Source organism: Aristolochia californica, unplaced genomic scaffold, assembly GCF_029961685.1.
Source record: "Aristolochia californica isolate CCGP_79_NKW_82.1479 unplaced genomic scaffold, dmAriCali1.0.hap1 SCAF_3, whole genome shotgun sequence".
Classification (NCBI taxonomy): domain Eukaryota; kingdom Viridiplantae; phylum Streptophyta; class Magnoliopsida; order Piperales; family Aristolochiaceae; genus Aristolochia; species Aristolochia californica.
Window position 1 is genome coordinate 2,485,684 of NW_027181992.1, and position 24,908 is coordinate 2,510,591.

General features: G+C 38.2%; 5 protein-coding genes across 7 annotated transcripts; 3 read left to right on the top strand and 2 right to left on the bottom strand.

The window, feature by feature from the left end:
- The first annotated feature begins 582 nt into the window (after positions 1 to 582).
- LOC137958582 (sigma factor binding protein 2, chloroplastic-like) lies at positions 583 to 1,011 on the top strand. Its single transcript, XM_068805649.1, has one exon. The coding sequence runs from the start codon at positions 583 to 585 to the stop codon at positions 1,009 to 1,011; it is 429 nt and encodes a 142-aa protein (XP_068661750.1).
- A 2,418-nt stretch (positions 1,012 to 3,429) lies between these two features.
- On the top strand, positions 3,430 to 8,396 carry LOC137959117 (probable protein S-acyltransferase 1). Its single transcript, XM_068806426.1, has 6 exons — positions 3,430 to 3,950; positions 4,926 to 5,105; positions 5,697 to 6,005; positions 6,420 to 6,647; positions 6,779 to 7,303; positions 7,967 to 8,396. The coding sequence occupies exons 1-6, from the start codon at positions 3,900 to 3,902 to the stop codon at positions 7,991 to 7,993; spliced, it is 1,320 nt and encodes a 439-aa protein (XP_068662527.1). The 5' UTR covers positions 3,430 to 3,899; the 3' UTR covers positions 7,994 to 8,396.
- Positions 8,397 to 10,907: 2,511 nt separating this feature from the next.
- On the top strand, positions 10,908 to 12,775 carry LOC137959923 (probable aquaporin SIP2-1). The gene is made up of 3 exons (XM_068807344.1): positions 10,908 to 11,409; positions 11,988 to 12,248; positions 12,355 to 12,775. Exons 1-3 carry the CDS (start codon positions 11,125 to 11,127, stop codon positions 12,526 to 12,528), a joined length of 720 nt encoding a protein of 239 aa, XP_068663445.1. The 5' UTR covers positions 10,908 to 11,124; the 3' UTR covers positions 12,529 to 12,775.
- A 360-nt stretch (positions 12,776 to 13,135) lies between these two features.
- Positions 13,136 to 18,342, bottom strand: LOC137958952 (proteasome subunit alpha type-3). The gene is made up of 10 exons (XM_068806176.1): positions 18,074 to 18,342; positions 17,941 to 17,980; positions 17,750 to 17,833; positions 16,923 to 16,996; positions 16,693 to 16,779; positions 15,546 to 15,630; positions 15,403 to 15,449; positions 14,237 to 14,302; positions 13,734 to 13,824; positions 13,136 to 13,429 (listed from the first exon to the last, which is right to left on the bottom strand). Exons 1-10 carry the CDS (start codon positions 18,175 to 18,177, stop codon positions 13,358 to 13,360), a joined length of 750 nt encoding a protein of 249 aa, XP_068662277.1. The 5' UTR covers positions 18,178 to 18,342; the 3' UTR covers positions 13,136 to 13,357.
- A 658-nt stretch (positions 18,343 to 19,000) lies between these two features.
- Positions 19,001 to 24,475, bottom strand: LOC137960272 (uncharacterized). 3 transcript variants are annotated; one of them, XR_011114130.1, is made up of 3 exons: positions 24,021 to 24,244; positions 19,410 to 21,730; positions 19,001 to 19,323 (listed from the first exon to the last, which is right to left on the bottom strand). XR_011114130.1 is itself a non-coding variant. In XM_068807835.1 (2 exons), the coding sequence occupies exons 1-2, from the start codon at positions 24,298 to 24,300 to the stop codon at positions 19,626 to 19,628; spliced, it is 2,112 nt and encodes a 703-aa protein (XP_068663936.1). In that variant the 5' UTR covers positions 24,301 to 24,475; the 3' UTR covers positions 19,001 to 19,625. The 3 variants fall into 3 exon arrangements, 2 of the variants coding, with proteins under 2 accessions (XP_068663936.1, XP_068663935.1); XM_068807835.1 differs by lacking the exon at positions 24,021 to 24,244 and adding an exon at positions 24,294 to 24,475 and having other exon boundaries at positions 19,001 to 21,730; XM_068807834.1 differs by having other exon boundaries at positions 19,001 to 21,730.
- Positions 24,476 to 24,908: the final 433 nt, after the last annotated feature.

Here is a 24,908-nt window from a genome sequence, read left to right on the forward strand (position 1 = left end):
CTCTCTCTTTTTATCACGTGTGGTAAATCCCATGTTTAAAAATTTTGAAAGTCCCTTTGGTAGAAAACATTTGCATTTGAGTCCCCAGTGAGCCACACGACTCCAAGGTTCAACGGCGCCGAGCCAACAAGAGCCAAATCACCATCGTCACAATGTGACGTAAAAAATCGTACATCATGCGCGTCACAACTCCGTGACCTCGGTATCCGAGTGATACGTGGCATGTTGGACAAAAATTGATGCCATAACAGATGGATGGATAACAGCTCCGTTAAACAATATTTTTCCTGATATTTTTCTTTTTAATCAGAAGCTTCTCCCCCTCACCCCTTCAGTCTGCCCCAATTTCTTACCTTCTTCGCTTGCCTCCATCGCCATTTTTTCTCCCTCTACCTTTCTTCCAAGAAATCACCTTTTCGATCTTCTTCAACCTTGTCCTACGCCTTTAAAATATCCGAAAAGCAGTCCCCAACGCCTCAAAGATTTCATTATTTCAGTTGCGTGTCCCTGATCATCAGACCGCGCGCCTCGAGCTTCAGCTTGTACTTCTCCTTTCCTCTCCGCTACTGCGTCTCAGCCGCCATGGACAGACTCACCGTTCATTGCAAGAAGACGAACAAAAGTCCCAGATCGAAGAAAAACCAAATCAAGGTCGTTTACATATCCAACCCCATGAAGGTGAAAGCCAGTGCATCGGAGTTCAGAGCCCTGGTGCAGGAGCTCACTGGCCAGGACTCCGATCCAGCTGAAATGGTCAAATTCTTAGAGGGGGTTGGAGCAGACGAGCCTCTGGTGCCCCAAAACCAGCTTGCTGATGATCAATACGAACCCTCGAAGCCGGTCCCCGTTGCGCAGCCCGTCAGCGAGCCGGCTCGGCTTGTCAGTGACGCTTTCGACTCGCTGGATGATGTCTTCACTCCTCAGATGTTCGAGAGTTTTAATGGCTTCTTTCCTTCTTCTATATTTTATGAATCCCAAATGGAAATGCTCAGGAGCCTCGATGCAGTGTGAGCGGTGTTGGATCTTTAGGTTTATCTGTTCCCTATGTAATTAGCTCGTGTAAATTATTACATCCTTGTTATTTGATATCTATCTCCTTCCTTCTCGTAAATAACTTTGACAGATCTAAGTCTGCTATCTCTCTGCTTCCAAACGTTTATAGATGCGATGAATAGATTAAAAGGGTCTTGGGCAGAGATGAACTATATATATCACTGCTCAGACGCCATTGCTGGTTTTGAGATCAAGATCCTCTAGGAAGGTGATCTAATGCTGAGATTTCCTCAATCTTCTGGTGCTCAAATGCCAGTCTAAGAGATAATAAACCTTACTTGTTTGACTCGGTATAATTTCATTTTAATTTAAAGCAATTAGTCAAATTCGACCCTTACAATACAAACATTCAAAAAACGAGAGAACTTAATCTTATGGTTTGTGGGAGAAACTTAATTAAACTAATGAATGAACTTCTGACTCATATTTTCTGGAACTCGTTTTCTTTAATCCTCCATGGATTATTTTACAGGGCTTTGACGCGTCTGTGCATGTCAACTTCAATTCTCTGAGTACATGTAATACAGCGGCAGGTTAACGCAGAGAATGGTTATGTGGGGTTGATGAATCTGCTGCACAAGTCGGCCATCCTGAACCAAGTTGACCTGAAGGCTGAAAATCCGTTCGAATGCACATGACTGAGACTTGTACGCGTACGCTTCGGTATATCTTTTCAGTCGTTAAATGTTTCCAGCGACTGCTTGTATGTCTTACGTAGTCTTTCCGGTCTTCTCTTCGCGTGGGGACTGGTTGCTCAGTTTGCCTGAGCCTAGGATGAATAGTAACTTAGCTTTGAAATTTAATCTTAAAGAAAAAGAACCAGATCAACGCTTGGTTGTTCAAATACTCGATCTGGTTTCAGATTCTACTCATCTAGCAGATCAAAGGGAAACACCGAAGTTGATTATGAGCAAGGATTTTTTTCAACAGAGAGATTAGTAGCACCCGCAGAGGCGAAAATAAACTTGTAAATCTGTTTCTTTTTCTAGTTTCTGCAGAAGTACATGTAGCCGACCCTTTTTGAGGAAACTTTCTAATTATATGGATTTCCTGCGTAAAAGAGAACGTGCCAACTTGCACTGGAACAGAGAAAAGAAGATCGATACCTGATGAAAAGCTAGTTTTCTTGTCTGCATCGTGTACCCGTGAAGGCTTTAAGGCAGGCAGATCGGAGTAGGCCGAGAGCTCCGTCGTCCCTCTCTAGTTCCAAAACTGACCAAGGTTAACTGCTATGAACGGAGTTAAACATGAAAGAAACATCCCACATAGGATTGAGAAAAAAAACTCAGTCAACAACCTCAATTTCAAAAATGGGATCTACTGTTTGGATAGTTGTGATCATGGAATTCTGGAAAAGAAAGAAAAATGGAGCCTTTTTGGTGGGTGGAGATGGCAGAGAAGAAGAGTTCTGGTTCTGGGCCCTATTGCACTGCAGCCTGCGGGCAGCGAAGTGAAGATGTTTCAGATAGTAATAATGAAAGAGAGAAATCGAAAAACAAAACACTCTGTAGAAGTATTCCTCATAGATCCAGTGAAACTAAACACCTCTTACTCTTCTGAGTTTTAGGTTTAGATTTTTTTTCATGGCTCATTGTTTTAGAAAGGTTATGGCTACAAAATGAAGTGCATGGATTATTTCGCATAGGCGTTTTTCGCAGAGTGAGCAGTTTCCTTCTTAAATTGCTCGGCCATGGATCCATGAACAAAGCTATTAATTTTCCTCGGCTCTTTTTCCACACAGACACCAAAGTATAAGAAATCATAGCATGAAAAAGACGACATTTTGGCAGTGCTAGGCGGATCAAAGATCTTTCTCCTTCTCTTAACATCATGCGCCGGTTTTCTCTACCTGCGGCCACTTCGCGATCCCCATTTTATTTACCAACAGGCGTTCAATCCAATGAAATTGCGATATTGATAAAGATTGTCTCATGTAATATCGACAACTACGAACAAAGTCGTCTCTTGTAATACATTTTAATGAGTTTGAGACGGACAAACCAAGCCAGCGTCGTCGTGGAGACGACTACTGGATGCCCTTTCTCCAGTTTTCAATTTGTGTCGCCTACTGAATCCACCCATAAATTTGCCCTTTTAAAAACGATTTAGTAAATATAAGATATTAAAATTGCAAATATTTTTTTCTTTTAAAAACACATGCAAATAATTGTCATTATTATTAATTATGAAAAAAATTGAAGGGGTTGGTAGTTAAAGGGCTAAAGTAATACAAGACCAAACTCTGGCGAATATTCGGTCCTTAATCATTTTAATTGTGCAAACTGATCCTCTTTAAAAGGTGGGCCCAGCCAGCAGTGAATAAAAATCTCGCGGCATATCGAAAGCATCGAAGAAATGGTAGTATCATCACGAGATATCCCATGGCGAGGCCAGTTGTTCATTATTTTTTCCCGCGAAAATGCCGGGATCTATATGAAACAAAGCTGCACGTATCCGTTGCAGGGGGATAGAGAGAGAGAGAGAGAGAGAGACAGAGAGGGCGAGAGGAGGGGCTGTTGTAGAGAGAGAAATACAGGGTGTTAGGAGGGGGAAGAGAGAGAGAGAGAGAGAGAGAAAGGGGAATGAAGGCGACATTCTTCGTTTGATCCGTTGGAAGGAGAGCAGGGGCAGCACGTTAGGATCCGAACAGCAGCTGTCAACCCCTGCTTCATCTACCTGAGCCACAAATACGTTCTCTTTCTTGCATTCTTCTTCCTCGTCTCCTTTTACAAACATGATGCAAATCGTTTTTCGGAAGTTGAAAACGCAGAGATATCGTTAAATAATTTTATATCAAAGGGATCTTTGCTTCTGATACAGAGTCAGGGGATTCGTTTTGTTGCGATATGGCAATACCCACCCCTGTGCGGCTGTATAAAGTTTGGAAAGGAAGTAATGTGAGTTTTATTTTCTTATTGATCGGATTATGTTTCTGGGTTGTTTGGTTTTCTTCAGGGGTTATTTGTTAGTTTGATTGTCCGAATAGATGTTTCGTTGTTCGATTGGAAGTGATATGAATTATTTGTGATGATCGTTTGTTGTTGCTTTTTAAGGGACAGAATAATTTTTTGTTGGCTCCTGACGATTTCGTTTTATATTGGTTTTTCATTATCAGTGCCTGGTTTTGGGATTTTATGTTTCTTTTTGCTTTTCTTAATGCCCTTTGAGGTCGGTGATTTCTTATAAATTTAGTTTTTAGTGTTTTTGTGATGGTATTTATCATTATGCGGCCATGGAATCATCTTTTCGTTTCGTTAAGATATAATTTGAGTAAGGGAAACAATGTGGTCTCGTTCCCTGTGGTTTTTCCTATATCGAACATCGTTAAATTGCTTCCTCCTCCTTTCCTTCTCTCTCTTTACATCAATGTCCCTAGCTGCCTAATCAAATATTGGGTCTATTTATTGCTGGAAGGAAGCAAAAATTTCTTCATTCATTCCTATCGAGATCTTTTTGGGTGAGCATATGCTGGTGCTTCTTGTTGGTTAGATAATTGGATTGATTTTGTCATTTTTCTTCACTTCATATCATCGTTAGTTGCGGAGTATTCAGAGATTGATTTTTTTTTATTTTCTTTTTAATTCTGATATTCTAATCTTATGAGTTTTCTGTTTATGTTTTGGACTTGCAATGTGGATGTCCCTTATACTCTTTATTTTCAACGGTTATTTTTCAATAAGCATAACTATTCCCTGTCATTTCTTGAATTGTCAATCTAACTTCTTGCTATTTTTGTAAGAGTGGTTAAATTAAAAATTTTGAAGGTAGTTGCTGGTGATTCTTCAAATCAATTATAAGCATTTCCATATTATGAAATCAACATACAAGAAGCAAATCTAACGATATCAAGCCATCATTTATGATGTTCACAGAGGTTCTTCTTTGGAGGAAGATTGATATTTGGCCCAGATGCGGCTTCGCTATTTTTGACTTCACTTCTCATAGGGGGGCCTGCGGTAGCATTTTGTATTGAAGAAATTTCAAAAATCAGAGCTAATGATGCAATTATGGGGTATCCTGTGCTGATTATTGCTGCAGTTGTTACTATATCTGTAAGTCCTTTCATCTGGTTGAAATTATTTTTGAATTTTTGCTAATTGATTGGCATATGCCATTTAAGACAAAATGAAAAGCATTTACTTTCTTGAATTGAGTATTACCATTCAAACAGTGAACTCTTATCTCAAAGTGATAAGCTTCAGTCTAGTATCCCCACCACCAAGGCAGGATATGTGATGTACACTTTTGTAAAGAAACTCATCAGTTAAATGCTCTGCATCTCATCAATAGCGTTTAAATGGCTCTTGGTGTAATTCATTCTTTGATATCCAACCGTAAAATTAGATGACCGGATCAGGATGGTCTAGAAAGAACTGAATGTGGATAACTGCAAACCAGCAGTCAAACTTTTTGATTTGTGGTGCATGAGCCATTAAGCATATTTGCATGCATGTGGTCATCTGAGTTGAATTTCAGTCTTCATTCTATGGGTGTATTTCAAAATTCAGTTGCAGCAATACTAACTCTCTGTTTCTGTTCACATCAAAAAGTTTTCAAATTACCTTTTGTCCTTTGCATTATGTGCTGCCGAGCATTGGATTGTTTAACAACCGCATTGTACATTTTTATGGTGAGTAATGCAGGATTTGACATTTCTCGTCTTGACATCTGGTAGAGATCCGGGTATAGTACCAAGGAATGCACATCCTCCTGAACCTGATGAAATGTTTGATGCAACAACTCCTTCCATGGAATGGATTCATGGGCACACTCCACACTTGAGGTTACCCAGAACAAAGGATGTTCTCGTAAATGGTATTATTGTAAAAGTGAAGTACTGTGATACATGTCTACTATATCGGCCACCCCGATCTTCTCATTGCTCAATCTGCAACAATTGTGTTCAGAAGTTTGATCATCACTGCCCATGGGTTGGCCAGTGCATTGGACTAGTAAGTAGCTTGCTGGAGCTGGTCTTTATCTTTTTGAGAAATGATGAGAAATTAAGGAGAGAGAAGAAAATTTACAAAAAGAACATGGCCGGTAAGAGAAGACACCGGCCTCACAAAATTATATCAAAGAAAATAAAAGGTATCCATTGGCCACTGCTTCCTGTTATCCTGTGACAAAACGTTGCCTGAGAAAAAGGTTTAACAAGTTTTGCAAGTTCAACAGTACACATAAGTCATTGTATAGATCATGTTACTGCTTCCTGTCATCCTGTGATGAAGCAATTTTTTTTTTTTTTTAAGTTCGAAAATAAATTTATTAAGTAGTTATCTTGATTATTTTCAATATGAAACTCATCATAATAATTTTTATTCAGAACACTGAGAAGCTAACATGTTTCATCTCTGCTATTGCAGCGCAACTATCGGTTTTTCTTCCTTTTCATATTGTCCTCAACTTTTTTGTGCATCTATGTTTTCACCTTTAGTTGGTTGAACGTACTTCACCAAAAGCATAATGGCTCCTTATGGTCAGCCATGTCAAGAGAGGTTCTGTCAGTTGTGCTCATTGTGTACTGTTTTATTGCCGTCTGGTTTGTTGGTGGGCTAACTGTTTTCCATCTGTATCTCATTGCCACTAACCAGGTGAGAGTTTTAAAGGACTCTGGTGGATATTATGTATATTTATACCACAAATTAAGTACTTTCTCTATATCATCTTGGATGTTGATTGTTATTTTCTAACATAGTCATCTTTCATATGTTTGATGATGTAGACAACTTATGAGAACTTCCGCTACCGTTATGACAAAAAAGAGAATCCATACAATCGGGGGTTATTGAGAAATTTCGCGGAAACATTCTTCTCCAAAATTCCACCATCATTGAATGATTTTCGATCTTGGGTATTTGAAGATCACATTGACAATGTAGCTGCCAGTCAAATGATTGGGAGAGAGACAGGTTCCTCAAACGACAAAATTGATATAGAAATGGGCAATAAGTTTGGAGTCAGTGGTAGCATGCCAGTTCCTAGTATATTGCAGAATTTGGATTATAGTGGCATTGATGATGACTTGAAGAGGAAAGATGGGCAAGATGATAATGAGTTTGATGATTTTTTCTTTCCTATTGTTCAAGAAACAGGAGATCTAAATCAAAACTACATATCTCTGGATCTAAAAGCTGCAGAGAAGAAGCATAGTGGAGATAATGTGAGTGGAGAAGAATGTGGATCTGCTGAGGACACAATTCCTCTTGATAGTGATCTTCAGTCTGGCAAAGAGTGTGGATCTTCTGAGGTACTATAACTATTCATGCATTTTGAAGATGGTGAAAAATATTAAATTGTCAATGCACCTACTCAGGGAGATATTGATGATTGTGAACTTCTCTAATACTTGCTTAAAAATTTTGTGATCAAGGAAGGTTTTTCAACTTTCAAGTTCAAAAGACCGACCTGTCACACATATTCACCTATAGTTCAGAGGTCAAATTGACAAAGGAAGCCAAAGAGTATGGTTATGAATCTTCTTCTATTCCTAAAGTAGAACTGAGTCAATAATTTTTTCACAGAATATACAAGAAGCACTAGAGAATTTTGTAGTGTTTATGATGGATGGCTCACAACAAAGATCAGAAAGAGAGAATAAATTACATTTTGCAATGTAATTTTTTCAACAGTTGTTCATAGTTGGATTTTATGCACAGATTTGGTTTCACAATAAACATAAAAAGAAAGAATAAATTACTTCATAACTTCCTAACGTGATTTCTTCAACAGGTGTTCATATTTTGGATTTTATATGCACAAATTTCCTCCAACTTTTTGTTTTAAAGTTTCAGCACAATTTTGGTGCCTGTATTGATCAAGTTAAATATTTTCTCTGTCATGTGGTTAAATGTTCCCTTCCAAAATATTCCTTCAATCAACTCTTGAATAATTGATGCTCCATCATTCCCAGGTTCCACAAGTGATTTCCCAACCTTGAGTGCAGGACCTTTGAGAAAACTTTCAGAATGATTGATAAGATCAAGTTAGCTACAAAGAGAGGATGATTGCTGAAAAAACAAGTGATGACATTTATACTGGCTGGACATAAAGAAAGTACAAATGATTCTTTGCGTCTTTGTTGGTTTTGAAGTTCAAACTTGCAGTTATTGTAACTAGTAACCGGGATGTGTATTGCACAGAAGAACAGAATAATAAGTGGCACCTGCGAAGAATGTGCACTATTGAAAGGGCGATCCAGCACAGGGCTTTCCCCCATGAACTATTTTTTCTTTCCATTTTTTTTTCTTCCAAAAACTGTAACTTATAATTTTGTAGGAAATATAGAGGTTATAATCTTCTTATTTCAACTGTGATATATGATGTAGGAAACCATGCCCAAAATGGGGAAGATCAAAAGATTGAAAGATTTGATCTTGATATACGCACTCTTGTTTCTCTCCCTCAAGTCTGTTGACAATACTGAATTATATACGACGCCATTGAGATGGTTCATTACTTTACCTCATTAGTTATTGGTCTCACTCGATCCAAGCCATTAAATCCCTTTGACATAATGCAGTGGCTTTACTGATAGAGCTTTCTTTTTCTCATCTTTGGAAGCCTGTAGGCACACCCTGGTGCATGGGCAGCTAAAACTTCCCATAAAAGAGTAGTGACTGGTGTTTTTCTATTTCCCTTAATAATCTCACTACAAATTTCGACCTCACCTGAATTGAGCTCCTGACCAGTCCATGGCTTCCACTGGATGAAACCACACCACAAAAACAATCTTCTACATGGCAGTCCCACATTAACACTCGGAGATTTCATTGGATGAGATTCCATCACTGTCATCCTTGGATAAATTCCACCTCCTCCCCTTCTCTCCCTTCTCCAAAAAGCTGCTTTTCTTCCTCAATCTGTTTTTTCTTTCTCTTCTCTGCTCTCCCCGTTTCTGATCCCCCCTAGGAGGCAAAAATGGCGGCAGAACTCTCTGATAAAACCCATCTCGAAGTTCCCGAAATTCACCTCTCTCAGGCCTTCTTCTAACTTCATATCTTATATTTCCATGTCCTCTGCTACCTCTGCTGAGACCAAAAGACCCAAAAAAACAGGCTAAAACTGCTATAAAGGAGACCCTTCTCACTCCGAGATTCTACACCACCGATTTCGATGAAATGGAGATGCTGTTCAACACTGAAATCAACAAAAATATGACAGTCCGAGTTTGAACTGATTACAACAAGACCCATTTCGTCCGGAACAAGGAATTCAAAGAAGCTGCTGATAAAATGGAGGGTCCCTTGAGGCAAATCTTCGTCGAGTTCTTGGAGAGGTCTTGCACAGCTGAATTCTCTGGGTTTTTGCTGTACAAGAAAGGTACTCTTTCTTTTCAACCCTAAACCCTAATCTCGTTATGTTACTACTTACTGCCAGACGTAATCTGGAAGTTGGCAAAAAATCGTAAAACAAATCCATGTTTTTTATTGCAACTTCAGCATGTACCTCTGACTCCATAACTACCATAAATTGGTATGAATTTGTACTGAATTCTTACTTATTTGGTGTAGAAAGCTTGGTAATAGTTATAGAGCTTAACTCACTTTCTGTTAATACTCTTTCCCAATTTATTGTGATTAGAGATTAGAGTGACAGAGTACTGTAATTTGTTAACACTCGACAGACAGGTTTAAGCGCATTCATTTATTTATTTGATGATTACTCGCATTTCTCACTTCCTATTCTAGTGATTATACTGAGAAATCGAGCTAACCCAGTTTCAGTTGGTCTTTGATTCGTTAATTATTTTTGCAGATAAATTTTCAGCTTATTTTTTTGTCACGGTTTTCATGATAGTATGTAACAGAAAACCAATTTTTAAAGAAAAAGCAAAACGATAATTGATGCATGACAAAGACCATTTAGACAATTCGTGATGCAGTGTTCTGGTTCATGATAACAGACGAACAGGACAACAGCTAGGATATTCCCTGCAGTTCTTGATGTTGAGAACCCAGAATTCAAGAGGAGGCTGGACCGAATGGTAGAAATCAACTCTGGACTCCTTGCTGTTGGGAACAGCAATGCTATTGCCTTGGTGAAGAACTTGAAACGAATTCCGCTCATTGCTGCGTTAGCTTCTGAGCTCTTGGCCACATATATCATGCTCCCAGTCGAGGCTGGATCTGTTGATATTGCAGAGTTTGAACCTCAGTTGGTGTACTAAATTTGAAAAAGATCCTACCCACCTGATGATTTATTTCTACCATTACAAATTTTTTGTATTGTTAAGAGTATGGGAAGGAGCTAGGGGGGGCACTGCTCTTACTGTAAAGACAGTTTTGTTTTAATTCAACTACAGTTAGTTGCTTGACAGCCTTACCTTGAAGTCGACAAACCACAGCTTCCTTTCTTTGTATTATATCTGAACTCAGGGTTGTAAGCTTTCTTTTCGTTTATTTCGTCTTGTATTTTTATACGTTAATCAATTTACAGTTTTCCTTCTCTGATCTCTGGGATCGTATCCTCCTCTGGAAGATAGCTCACGCCAACAATGGTATCTCCTGCTCTATAATTTCACAGTTACGTTTGGAACACTAAATAGTCCTTGTGATCCAGCTCAATAAAATTTTATCGAATTACTCTTTTATACAATTAAAAAATTGGTTCATCGGGTATATAAATAACTCTTACCCATTTTCTGTTGCATTTAAGAAACGGTAAACCACTAATTAGGAGAAATTATCGAAATGCTTAATTGGGTAAAAAAATTTGTTTCATTTATTTTCTTTAATATACGATAAACGAAAATTTTGGTAAACAAGCAAAATTGACATTCGGTCACCACGTGCAAACCCAGCCACAATAATAATACTCCCAATGTGCCTTTGCCAATAGCTCTTGTCGGGATTCTCTCCTCCTTGAGACTCCTGGCCTTATGCAATAATGGACCCTTGCATGATTCTGCTTACAGGAAAGAGAAGCTTCCCAGTTATCCAACAGTAAAACGACAGATTCCTCAATAGGTTCTGTCGCTTCCGATCTTATATCAGACGGATTCTCCCTCCCATTCGTCTTCTCGGATTGAGAAGCTGCTGTCGACAAAATCTGAAAGCTTGGGTCTGAACCATGGGTAAATTAAGACTAGTCGCTACGGATTTCGCGCTCTCATTTATGTGGGTGTGGTCAGGAACCCTGACAAAGCTTTTTGTTTTCAAGTATTTTGGTTATGGATCTGAGCCGATGGGAGAAGTCCTTAGGTATTCTCTGCAAGTTCTGGTATTATTCTTCTTTGTTTGGGTGGGGAAGATAACAAAAGGTGGGTCTTTCAATCCTCTGCCCACTTTAGCAAATGCTATCTCTGGGAATTTCACCGGACTTCTTTTTGCAGTGGGTGCAAGGATTCCTTCTCAGGTGAGCTTGGTTTGTTTAAGACTAAAAAAACTGATTTAGGTTGCTCTGCTTTTTTATTGAGGTTTCAATCCGTTGACTGGTGGATTCGTGTGTTCATTACCCTTTGATTTGGTTCTCATTGGTTCTGATGAGGGTTTTCCTTGTGCAAATATATTCTTTTCATTATGGGTTTATTTTTGGTGGATTGGAGTATGTTACCGATTGGAGGCTCTGTTTTCCGGCGGGCGGACACTGTTTATCTTGTAATTTTTCATGTTGACATGAGAGGTGGAGCTTGTTGTTGATTTGGTCGTTTCCTGTGTCAATTTTTTCTGATTAGATGGTTCTGCATGCGTGAATTTTTTTTGTTGATTTGAACTGGGTTCTTCAGGTTATTATCATGAAATAATTCTTTCTTTCTCCCTTTAGAGAAGCTTTGAAAAATCTCTTTGCATCATAATTTGCTACAAGTTCTTCTAAATCTGACTTTGTTGATTGGCATGCTAGTTGTGTTCATCATGTTTGGTTACTGTTCTGGACATTTAAATCCATGGGTACAGAGATTGAGACGAAGATACGATTTTGCTCATGCGTTTCAGGTGCTGGGATCCATTGTTGGTGTTTCATTACTCAAGCAGACCTTTCCAGAGATAGGACATGGGCCACGACTGAATGTTGATATTCATAAAGGAGCATTAACAGAAGGAATCCTTGCATTTGTGGTTGGGTTCGTGACTCTTGGCCTTGCCTGGAAAGATCCAAACAGTTTCTTCATCAAAACATGGATTTCCACCATGACAAAACTGACTCTCCATATACTAGGCTCAGACCTAACTGGTGGTATCATGAACCCTGCCTCCGTAAGTAGTGTTCCCTTCCAAATGGCTGATTTTTGTTATGGGAATCATTTGTTCTGTGATTCATGAGTCTGTTTCCGATTGTTGAGTCTGGTATTGTATTTGTCAGGCAATGGGTTGGGCGTACGCCAGAGGTGATCACATCACGAAGGAGCATTTGTTTGTGTATTGGCTGGCTCCTCTTAAGGCAACTCTGTTGTGCGCGTGGATTTTCAAGTTGATTGTTCCACCCCAAAAGCTCAAACAACAGCAAAGGCTCGATGACAAGAAAAAATCAGATTGAAAGTCGATTCTTGATTTATCGTAGTTCTGCGTTTTCCTGTATTTCTTCTTCACATTTCAATATGAAATGTCTTTGGAAAACTTGAAAGTGGATAATGCATGTGAGTTCCTGTTTTCTATTCTTCAACTACATTCTGGTCTCACTCCACAGTTGCAACGACGGTTTTCTTTCTAGTTTACTCCTGTGGGGCTTGGTTAGTGTTCGATCAATCTTCTCATGTAATTGTCAACAACAGTACATGAATGCTGCTTCGGTAATGAATTCAATCTTAGCAAACAAGGGATGCCTGCCATCTGCACTAAACAGACTTTGTGCAAGAAAGTAACCTAATTAAAGTGATTTTAATAACTTTTAGTGTTTCTTTTATGTTATATTCCTTCAGGCAGTTCCATACACTATGACAACGTTCTGCGGTTTCTTTTTGCTCATATGGAGGTATTTGGATCATGCCTGAAGAAGCCCTGAGGCACCTAAGAGGGCTTGATATGTAAAATGTGTAAACAGTGATTACAGCAATCATCTATCAAACGCAAACAGTGAAACCTGATAGCCACCCAAAAGTAGTTTAGTCAATTTATACTGAAGTGAGTTGATCTTCCTTTTATTTACTAATTAGCAGTCACCAGGGAGCCTATGGATTCAAGTGAATGTTTATCACCCCGTAGCGGAAGTGATTTGGTTAGAAGTGTTTGGTGGTCCCAAAACAGAGCAGTAGAGCATCTCTTTCAATGAAGACTGTCCACTATTTCATATGATCCATGGTGAATAAAATGTCTAAAGAGGTGTGAATATCATATTCATTAGGAAAATACAAAGGAATAATCTGCAATTAGTCTGCATCCATTTCTCTTAGTGCTGCTTCTGCTGCTGCTTTGGCTGCTTCTAAAAGGTCATCTGGAACCTACATCCACAAGAAAGTATGGACAACAATGTGAGCGAAAAGGGTGAGAGAGCAGTCATTGTGGATGGTTGTAAGTAATGGAAGACCCCAGGCTATCCAAGGGTTGGAAGGTACTTGACCTTAACACCATTATCGATGCTTAAAACCCAAAAAACCAAGATGGTCATCGAAAACAGTACCCAAATAACTTACATTATGCCACTTTTAAAAGTTATTCACTTTTTTTTTTTTGACAATTACACTTTTTTTCTGTTAGTAGTTGATACTTCCATTAAGTGCCAAACTAATAAAGATAAGTTGTCACCTTTTGGTGTTGACGATTAGACTCTTCACAAACCCAGCTCATTTCCAACTCAAAAGCTTTGTCCTTCGCCTCATCATGCACACCATAAATGCTGCTTGCAACAGAGAACATAAAATAAATACTGTTCAGTTATTTCTCCAACGATTGTGCAAAGTGTAATTGTTTCCCATTTTTTAGTTTACTTTCTTTGAATTCATTTTTCAGTAGTTCAAAACCATACAGACATGATATACTACATCACAGCTTCTACTAGTGTAAACTGAGCAATTCCAAAGGGTAAAAATGAAATAACACATCGCAGCATATGCTAGTCCTAGCCTCAAACCTTAATACCCGTAACAAGTTTTAAGTTTTATAAGGGACCTGAAGATGCTACAGCATGAGAAATTAAAACATATTTGCATATTCATTTTGATTGCAGCACATATGGAGTAAATATTATGTCAAAAAAGAACCAGAACTAGGCTATAATTATTATAATAGCAAAACATTCAATTCCTTACATTTTAGCAACTTCAATTACTCCTTGCCTACACGTCATTTCTGATAGCTTCAGCTTCTCAATCTCTCTATATGAAAAATCAGTCATTAAACATCATCATCATCAATTATAAAAAGAAATTAAAATATTAAAAGAAAAAAAATTGCCATCTTTTCTTTTTTGTGGGTGTGGGGGAGAGAAAAACGTAAGAGAACAGCAACTTTCATCCATTTGTAGACACTATGTTTTTTTTTCTCCTTACACATTGAACGCAGGATCTCATACTAGAAACTACCACACTGCCCCTTAAACCAAAGTTCCCATACACTTGCACACATATTGTCAGTATATAATCTCATAGTCTCCAAAAGAAGGGGCATATCCTGGTCACACAACCAGGTCTTATTCCTGGCAATAGTTTCAACTGTTACCTTTCAAATAGTGGTTTGAACATTCACAAAATCTTCCAACAAACCAAAGGATTACAAGCATAACTCACAGGTCCAGGGCCTGGGGTTTCTGAAGAAGATTATACAATTCGATCATCTAAAATAAAAAAAGTAAGATCTTTTTTGGCTTATGTAGGTCCAATCTGGTGATCTAAAAGAAACTGAAGGGATGCAAAAAGGAAAATCATAAAAGAAAAAACAACAAAAGAGTAAAAATAATGCAGAACTTCTTGTTTAACAAGCACAAAATTTGGAGATACAAACTCAACTACAGCTAGTATAAGATACTAATTTCACAATCCAATTAAGTATGCTATGAAGTCTAGGAGCAGTTAATGATTTTTCTTTTTTCTTTTTTTCTTTTTATGTAGGACCATCAGCTACATCCAAACAGAAGTTAGGTATGGCGTTCTAGCACCCTAAACAATGTCAACAACAACACAAAGATATAGTCTTCAATGGTTTTGTAACTAGGGAAGAGCAAATTAGAATAACCTGAATTTGCATAGCAAAAACAATGTTCCACTACATGAGGTTTTCAAAACACAGGCATGTACTAAAAAAACAAAAGAAAAAAAATCTGAAAAACAGAGGACAAAAAAAGTTTCAATTAACAAGTTTCAAAACATGGACTTGTGCAAATTATGATTCTTCCAGAAAGTGATTTTATTTTTTATCTTCTATTTCCCGTTATCAAGCATGCAGAAACACAGGATAGAACAGCTCAATTCAAACTTACGTCTTGGCAGCCTGCCTTCCCTTTCCAATTGCCGTCCCAAAATACCTCTGAAGATAAACCAGAAAAGGAAATTTGTTAACGGTCAGTAATTACAGAGAAGTGTCTCAGAATCAGTAGGGTTCTTTAGCCAGAGGTAAACTCACATAAGAAACTCCAGAGGGTTCGACCATATAAAGTTGAGGACCATCTCTATCATAGCCTGCAAGAATTACACCGGATCCAAAAGGCCTGCCACCACCATATTTACTCAGTACATAAGAGAGGGGTTTACAGGGTCATCTTTCTTCTACTCCTTTATTGAAGGAAACTGATTTTCACACCCATTTCCTCAGCAAGAACAAACAGACAACCAAACAGAGAGATTTTATTTAGGTGCAGAGTCAAGAGAAGAGAAAAGAAGAAAGATGCGTCTGTGCTTTTGTGGAACTATCTTGGGTTGCTCATTGCTCCTACAAAGTGGTCACCGTCTCTCCCTTTTTTCAGTTTTCTTTGTCCTTCACAGAAGCATTTTAGGTCAACCTTCCAGCCATCACCAGTCCAAGTCTCTCATTTACTCGAAACTGAATCTTAAGGTTCATTCAGAAGGTGTGATCACATACATCTTCTGTCAACCAGCTTCATATTATCTTATTAGCCAAAATTCTGTGATAATCTATTAGCCGCCTAGGATAATTCTTGGTCAGTGACCATGATGTGGCTTTTGACTAGGTGTAGTAAGTGAGGAGTGTATTTATCATCCATTCAGGCCCTCGTATAAAATAGTATGACAGAACAATAAAAAAGAAAAAAAAGAAGAGACACCATGTGATACAATATTGCCATACGCTTTTCAAGTTGCAAAAAAAACATGTTTTTCAGAACTTTTATGCATCTGATTATATTTGGGTTTCAAAGTAGTTTGGTTCTCTTTCTGTTAACTATTGTTAATTGTCTTATAAGGATGCTTAGGTATCATTTGACCAAAGTTGGTAGTAAAGAGAGCTTTAAGATTCTAATCAATTAATTTCAGGATTTTACTTCCTGTAGTCAAACCACTGTTTTAAGAAGACATTTTTTTATAGCAATAAGTACACAACATTGAAATAACCTGAACCAGGCAACAAGAGAGGGATGCAATATCCTGTACTTCTATCCTTGCCCTTTCTTTTCTAGTCATTCACAGAACAAGGCACTTAAAAGGAATTAAATGCCAGCAAGCATTTATTTTCTCCAAGCAGGAGAGCATAAAAAACACCTAGGCGTTTAAGATCCAACTAAGAAAAAGGATATCAAGGATGGATATTTACAAACCTCAGCCACCAGTATAGTGTGCATAAATGCACATAGCTAGCAACGCGCTCCGCAAGCTCCTTTACTGGTATTGGCTCACCATAAACACTGCACAGACAAGAACCATCACAAGAGGTCCATCTTAACATTTGAAGCGATATACCACATGTTTTCTTGTCACACAATTCTAGCAAAAACAAATGCCCAACGACACTCTCAATTAAATCAGTCAAAATTTAAAAGCCTCCAACCTTTCATAGTTAGTGGCTTCAGCCTTGGCTCTTGCAACAATTTGCCGTCCATCAGCAGCTAACCCAGCAACAGCCTGTTTTTAGGGTTGCACTAAACAATTCAGATATGACCAGGAAAAAAAAAACATATAACTATAATAAATGAGTAGCAGACAATAAGATAAATTAAGAAAAAGGGGGGGGGGGGGGGGGACATGATGAAAGAAACATATTCAGTTCCCAAGGAGAATACCAACACAAAAAGTTAGCCCCCTAAGCTGGAACTTAACTAGACAATTAGCAGTTAATATTTTTAAATAGCAAATCTTGGCACAACAAGAAAATGTCTAAATGAAGTTTCACTGAGATCCTCTACAGCCAATTTTTCTACAATCCCTCCTTTCAACATAGTTCAACCATACCAGCAGCTATAATAAATAATTTCATTTTTTTGCAATAGATCGGCAATAACCGCTTGAGTTTTTTTTATTTCACAACCTAATGCCGTTTGGTCTAGTGGTATTCTCTTTACATCAAGTGTGTCCAGTCGTGAGTTCGAATCGCACCACGCCCCTCTAAATAAAATAAAATAAAATTATTTCACAACCTTTTTTAGGTTAATTACCTAAATGTTCTTAACATTGCATCTGATACATACATGCTCCAACAACTCACAACAAGAAATAGTATACCCTCTGCCATTAGATTCTATCAGTTAACTCCAACCGTGGCATAAAAAAAAAAAAAAAAAATCGAAGTACCGTTGCAAAAAAATTTCTATCTATCTATCTATATATATATATATAGAGAGAGAGAGAGAGAGAGAGAGAGGGAGAGAGAGAGAGTACCATTCCAGAATGACGATGAACTGAGTGGATTCTCCGATTAGACCCCGCCAACATCATCTTGGAAGCAATGAGCTTCTCTACTCCCTGTTATTCATCAAGTTCCTTTAGTGCGTATCCAAAAGACTAAACAACCTGACCAAGAGGACGAACGAACAAAGTCGATAAATAGACCCAGACGAGAAAAACATTACCAAGACAACGCCATCCTTGCACTTGATGCCAACAACAGTCCTGCAAATCAACGGGAATTAAAATTTCACACAAACGCAAACCAAAATAAAAACCCTAGCGATAACGACCGGAAACAAAGAGAATATATCTCACCCGCTGTTATCGACAGCTTTTGCTGCATACTCGATCTGGAAAACGCGCCCATCAGGAGAGAAAGTGGTGACGGAAAGATCGTAACCGGTTCCAATGCTGCTCATGTTTCCAGGGCCTTAGCTTTCGAAAATGCTCAAAATCGATGCTACTCCGAACAGGAAAGATTTCTTGTATCGGAAGCCAAGGGGCAGCAACCAAAGCACAAAACTTCAGCTGGAGAGCGAGCTGCTAAATATAATGAAGAGATGACATAACTCCTTGTTTAATTCTCCTAATTCCTACCTAAAAACAGAAGTCGAAAAAAAAAAAAAAAAATCTAGCAAGGCAGAAGACAAAAGGACAAATTTAATTTCTCAGCAGCTTTCGTGGCTTCGGGTCGGATCAAATAGCAATTTTGACCCAACCCGTTTTAGGGAACACGGATGTGAAAAATTGAAACCCATGAAGATTTCTCCAATTATTATATAAAAATAATTATATTCTTTTAAAATAATCTATTTAATATTATAAAATCCCATTTCTTAACAAATTTACTCAGAAATCAGTTTTTTTTTAGAATTATAGAAACTTTAACCTCACTTACTTTAAAATATTAAATATAAACCAATCACAATATACTTAAATTATTTAAATTATTATTTTATATATTTTTTATCCATCTTTGAATACTCTTTGAATATCTGTTATCAATTATTATATTCTAAATTATAAATAAATAAATATGACATTTATGGATTTTCTCTGTTTTACTGAACTAATAATACAAATAGACATCAAAACCTTGGTTACTGTAAATATTTGTCTTAGATTTAATCACATTCTTATCTACCAAATTTGTCATATATATCCTTATGCCCATGGGTTTCAAACCAATACAGACATGCCTAAAAGCAACATAACATAAAGGTGTAGAAACTCTCTCTAGTCTCCAAGGTTTCAATTGCAAACGAGTCCAACAAGAATTTGAAGTCGATCGGAAGCATAATTTACAACTATAACATTGATAGTAACAATATTCGCAATTATAATTGGAACACAAACAGTATAAAATTTCAAAAGAGGCGACCTGAAAGAATCCCATTAGAAACCACGCCCGCGCCATGTTTTTTGTGGGATCCTATGAACCAAAAATTCTCATTAAAATCACCCAAAAACAGTGTCATGCCACCCAGAGAGCACGGAGAACTCCATGGCTGAAGGATTACTTTTAACTTTGTACAAGCTTCTGAACTGGTCCAATCAATCACCTCCTGAATCCAAAAAATGGCTGAACAGTTTCATACAAAAAATGGTTGCTAAAGCAGAAGCGCACAAAAGATTCCGATCCTTGATTTACCTTTCACGGATGATTTTGAAAACTTTCCGGACAAGATCACCCACTAGCCAGCTTATTCTCCACAGATCAGTTCAACAGAAAGGTCTTGACAGCCTGATTGAGAAAAACTCCTACTTTGAGAACCATCTGTATATCTGGTCGGACTTTCAGACAGTTGATCAGTCCCATCAGCACTGCTGACTGATATGCAAAAGATTATGCTCTCGTAAAAAATCACTAGCCCGAAGGACCTACATCCTTCCCATAATCCTCACAGTTAATAGTTGTCCTCAACCTCTTCAACCATATATTATAATCCAATGGGTAAGGGGTTCCACAGAGACTATCTACGTAATCAGCAAAAGCTTTCAGCACAGCTGAAATCTCCCCAAGCTTTTGTTGGATCAACCTTCTCGACCAAACACCCACTCTCCACTCCAAGGCTCCCTCTACCGAATCCAAATCAGGCACAACCCCTCCACAACCAAAATACAGTAAATATGTCAGACTCTCTGCATCTGAAGCTGAGCACAGCTTGCCTTCCTGAAGAGCATATGAAGAAGAGAAGAGGAGATTCATGGTTGGCTGGTCCCTGTCTTCCAAGATGGCATGGCCCCATCCAATAAGAACAAAGTAAGGACTCTTCACATCTAACGTGACATGGATAACATTTTCAGGTCGGATGTCACCATGCCGAATCCCAGTAGAAGCAGCCACTGAAAGGGCAGAAAGGCAATCATGGAAGCACCTTAGAGCTTCACCATGACTAAATCTTCCATGTCTCACCATATCAGCAAGGGATTCTCCAACTGGGTAAGTAACAAGGATGGGAGTCCCGCACAAGGGGTGGTTACAATTTCCACCAGCACTAGGCTTCCGGCATCGACCTGGGTGCATTATCCTGCCTGAAGCAACCAGCTGTGGGAGATACTTGCTAGAAATTTCTCTTTGTTTCATCACATTCAATACTTTAGTCTGCCTCTGAACCTGATACCATAAGCTCATATCCTCCCAAGCTGGTTCAATCTGAGAAGGTGCAGAACCAACATACAGTAATAAAGAATTTCCTCGTTCTTCCACAGATGTGGCACTGTAAGTTGGGATCTCCCCATTACTCAAAATTTCATTAATCTCAAAACCCTTTTGCCTATCCGAATCCTCTAACCACAAAACAGATCCTACATCTAGTTTGGGCATCACTTCTGATTCAATTTTGATAGATTCCTCCTGAACTTCGACTATTTCAGGGGAAAAGCTCTTTTGCTGGAACCGGAATAAACCATTTCCATTCACTCGAGTATCCACCAATTGCCTCTCAGATCTTCGATTTTGGAGATGAGTAACATGATCTGAAGCTAAATCTTCAATTGATAGCTTTGGAAACCCAGAATATTGAACAACACAATGGAAGGTTGCCAGAAGGACCTGGAGAGCTCCAATATCTCCCCAGTTTGCATTCCCAAGTTTGTTCCAGATCCGATCCACGGGTGAAATTGAAATTTTTGAATGGTGTTTAATCCATTCCGCAGCACAGTCATACACATTATTCACATCCAGGTTCAGCTTGTTCACATCTCCTTCAACTTTCACAACCCCACCATACTGAGAATCAACAAGAAGCACAAAGACACAATCAGAATTATGGAGAACGTTAGATTTGCTAAGGCTTCTAGATAATAGTATACGAACAGCAAAAAACAGGGCTTGCCCCAGAACAGAAAGAGAAGGCCGCCGATCACTCTCTAAGGACTGTATACCAACATCGGGTCGTAACAGTGCTAGTTCAAGTATCTGATCCCACTTTGCACGTGAGTGAGAACCTTTATTTATCATGATGGCAGTGGCACAAAGGCCTCCAAGCTTCCCACTCGCAATTGCTTTCTCTGCTGGATAGAATTTTGAACCTCCCCCTGCACTGTATAGACATGCAATTGAGAAAGGCATGGGCTCATCCTGACCCCAAAAGGTCTCCCACAAGCCCTTGGCACTAGCATGTAGAAAATCCTCGATTGCAAGATAAGCACTTGCTTCAACAGCATCCGATGTTGAAGCATAAATGGCACTTGGCATTCTAATAAGCTGTTGAAATGTTACTCCTTCTAAGGCATAATCAAATTTTTGAAGTTCTGTCAGCTCAAAAGGCACATCAAAGGCAGGTTTTCTGCTTGCCGGCCTATCTGATACTTCTGAAAACCAATCTTGAAGCTTATCCGTTAGCATTTCACTGTCCATAAATTTCCTGAAGAATTGTTTATGCCCCGAAGAAATGTGGGGCCTACCTCCAGATGAGATGCTAGATCTTTTTGCCCCAGATTCCACTGATACACGATCTGGTGACCCACCTGTGAAAATGGAGATGCGTCAATGGAAGACAAAAGCTTCTATATTGTATTGCAACCTTAGAAGCTCCAGAGATGTTAGAAGCAAAAAAGTACACACGGCAAAAGAAAAAAGGCTTAATGAGAGATACAGGGACTTTCAGGAGGCATATCTACATCAAGAAAAAAAATGAAGAAATTTCAAGAGTATACAAAACCTAGCTCAAGTTTCAGTTTCAGAAGATGTAACATAAAAGCTGAGAAATACATTTGGAGTCCAAAAAGCTGGGTTCTAAGAGCCAAGAATAATCCCAGTAGGGTTCTCATATATAAGAAGGTTTGATCAGACGAAGACTTCCTAATTTTGTTCACTCCCACCTCTCCATTTGTCTGTATCTTTCTTTACCCTGCTAAAATGTTTCACAGTTTATGAGGTTTTAAATAAGACGCTCATCCCTTCAGCTTCACCAGATGTACACTGAATGTAGCATCAGCTTCTTAAAACTCATAAGTTGGTATGATTTGTCCAACAATTTGTTTTTTCCCTGCACATCGGTTTTCTTTCTTTTTTTACTTTTGAAAGTAGTTAGTGTAAAGCAGTAAGAAAAAAAAATTGTACAGATGAGAAAGATGGGTTGCAGTAGTTTTAATGAAGATAATTACCAGAAGTATGTGTCATATGCAATGTGTGCAAATCAATTGGAATTGATGTGAGGAGCTGGAGAATACATTACAGCAAGCTGGAATTGCAATTCTCCGTTTGTTTGACTATTCCCAATGTTGAACAGTTTTCAGTTTAAGAATTGAATAAAATGATAACTCCATAGTTGGAAGTCTGACTAAAACACTAGCTCCAAAGTTAGAAGAGTTCATCATTATGAGAAGATTTAGAATTAGTGGTTCTCAGCTAATTTTTCTACTGTTTCAAACTAAAACAATATGTTCTTCTGAATTGACTCCATTTTATATTCCCATATCCAGAAATTTTTGGTAACTATAACTCCAAAGTTAGAAAAATTAGCCTTGATGTTTTATATGAGGCGTCTGCACTTGGGAGTAAATGGGCACAAAGCATAAGATTTTTATATCTTAATTTTGGTCCCAGAAACACAATAGATGAAACACATATTATATATCATGTCTTACAGAACCAGACAAAGAGAAGATTATATAGCAGAAAAATCAAAGTTTCCTTTTTCAAGAAGAAAAATCTGGAACTCTGACATCTCCAGCTGAAGGTAGCAAAGGAAGAAGCAGAGAGATAAAGAGAGAGAGAGAGAGAGATGATAAACCTACAACAAATCCCTAAAAGATAGTAGTCCAAGTTATCAATCAAATCTACCTACCTACTCATCAGTATTTTCAGTAGTCCAAAACCCAACTCCCAATTTGCCTAGAAAAACTCTCTCGCTAATACATAACTCCAGAAGCAGCAGAAAGGAACACAAGTTCTTGCAGGAAAATATATATATAACGAAGACAATTCAACTTTCATATTTAGATTTTTCAACACCCCATGGGTTGGGGGAAAACGTCAAACTGAAGCACCAAAAGCAAGTAAAAAGTATGCAACAACTGAATGAATTGATACAGTAGCTTATGACACTCTACATCGACTCTAGTTCAATTTTCCACATTTTATAATAATCTCTATCTCTAAATTGAAAAATGTAACTGAAGTGTTTAACAGAAACAAATTTGAGTACTGAAGCAACGATAACCATCATGAAATTTTAATAATGAAAAAGGCAAGAATGAAAATTATGGACAACCACTTAGCAGTGTGTAAACTGGCCCAGAACTAGCTCCCGAGCATCAACTTCCAAAAGCTGAACAAGATGTTCATATTTTCATCTTCATGTTGGGGAGGGAAATTAACTAAGAAAATTCGAAGAATCACTGACAGCAAAAGAAAAATGAGAGAAAAAAGAAAATTAAAATATAAAAACTTCGCCAAAACAGTTCTAGGCCCCAATTCAAGTTCTATCCACCAACTTACCACCATATTTTCCAGAATCATACACGAAATGTCCAGTAAAAATGTCAAAACCAATAATATTTTTATGTTCCCGAAATTTCTGTACTATCCAGTGCCGAAAAGAAAATAAACAAGTTTATTAAAAAAATCAACTGAAGCAAAGTTCTTTTAAGTTGTTCTACTTCAGAAGAAAGAAATAGTTCACTCGGATCACAAATACAACAACGGAAGCTCTCGGAGCATCTTAAGGACTTCATTAACCAACTAATCATAAACATAATAAAAAAAAATTCACCGCCAATAAATACCAACAAGCACAAAAGGAGCAGGACAAACCTCCTCCAAAAATCAGAAAGATAAAAAAAAATAAAAATCGAAAGAGATTAGTATAAATGGAGTTCAGAGCAAAAATGGACCAAATTGCCATCCAATCCCACAAAGAAACCCGCACAATTACGGACACCCATAAAAACCCGAAAAAGAAAAACAACTCGAGGCCTCCCATAACTGGAAAAGAAAAAATTACAACTTCAAACAGCAAATATAGTAAATTGATTCGACAACAGTCTTCTTCGGAGAGAGGAGTGACACAAGCCAATGAGAGAGTACCTTCCATCGGAGCAAGGGTCGTTCAAATCTTTTAAGAAATTTCACTGGAAAATTAAGATCGTCCCCCGAGAAAACATTCCTCTCCAGAGAAGTCTTCGCTGCGTTCGAAGAAAACACCCTTTTTAACTTTTTTCTTTTTTCCAATTTTTTTGGTTTTCTCTCGTTTTCCTCAGATGAGTCCAACGCTGACGACTTCTTTACACTAAACAACTCATTTACCAAAGTTTTCTATTATAAGATTTTATCTCAATTTCTCGCCACTGCTCCACCGTCGTACAACGAGAGACTTTATTCGGTGAGAAGATCGTTAGACTTTTTTTGTTTATCGGAAAAATGAGGTTGTTTCTTTTTCTCCCGGGTTTTTCTTCAAGATTCTTAACTCTCTCGACTATCATATAGCAAGTAATTCTTCCCATTTGCCCCTTTTACATAATTGTTAGCTTTTTTTTAAGCATCTTACAAGAATCTCATGAGAAGATAATATAAGCAAATGACAAAGTTTATACAGGCAGAGAGGGAGGGAAGGGTGGCGGGTGGTGACCGGTGAACGGCCCCGCCCCTCCACCAAAAATTCGACCAAACCAGTTATTTAACCCTTGGAAAAGGAATAATTAA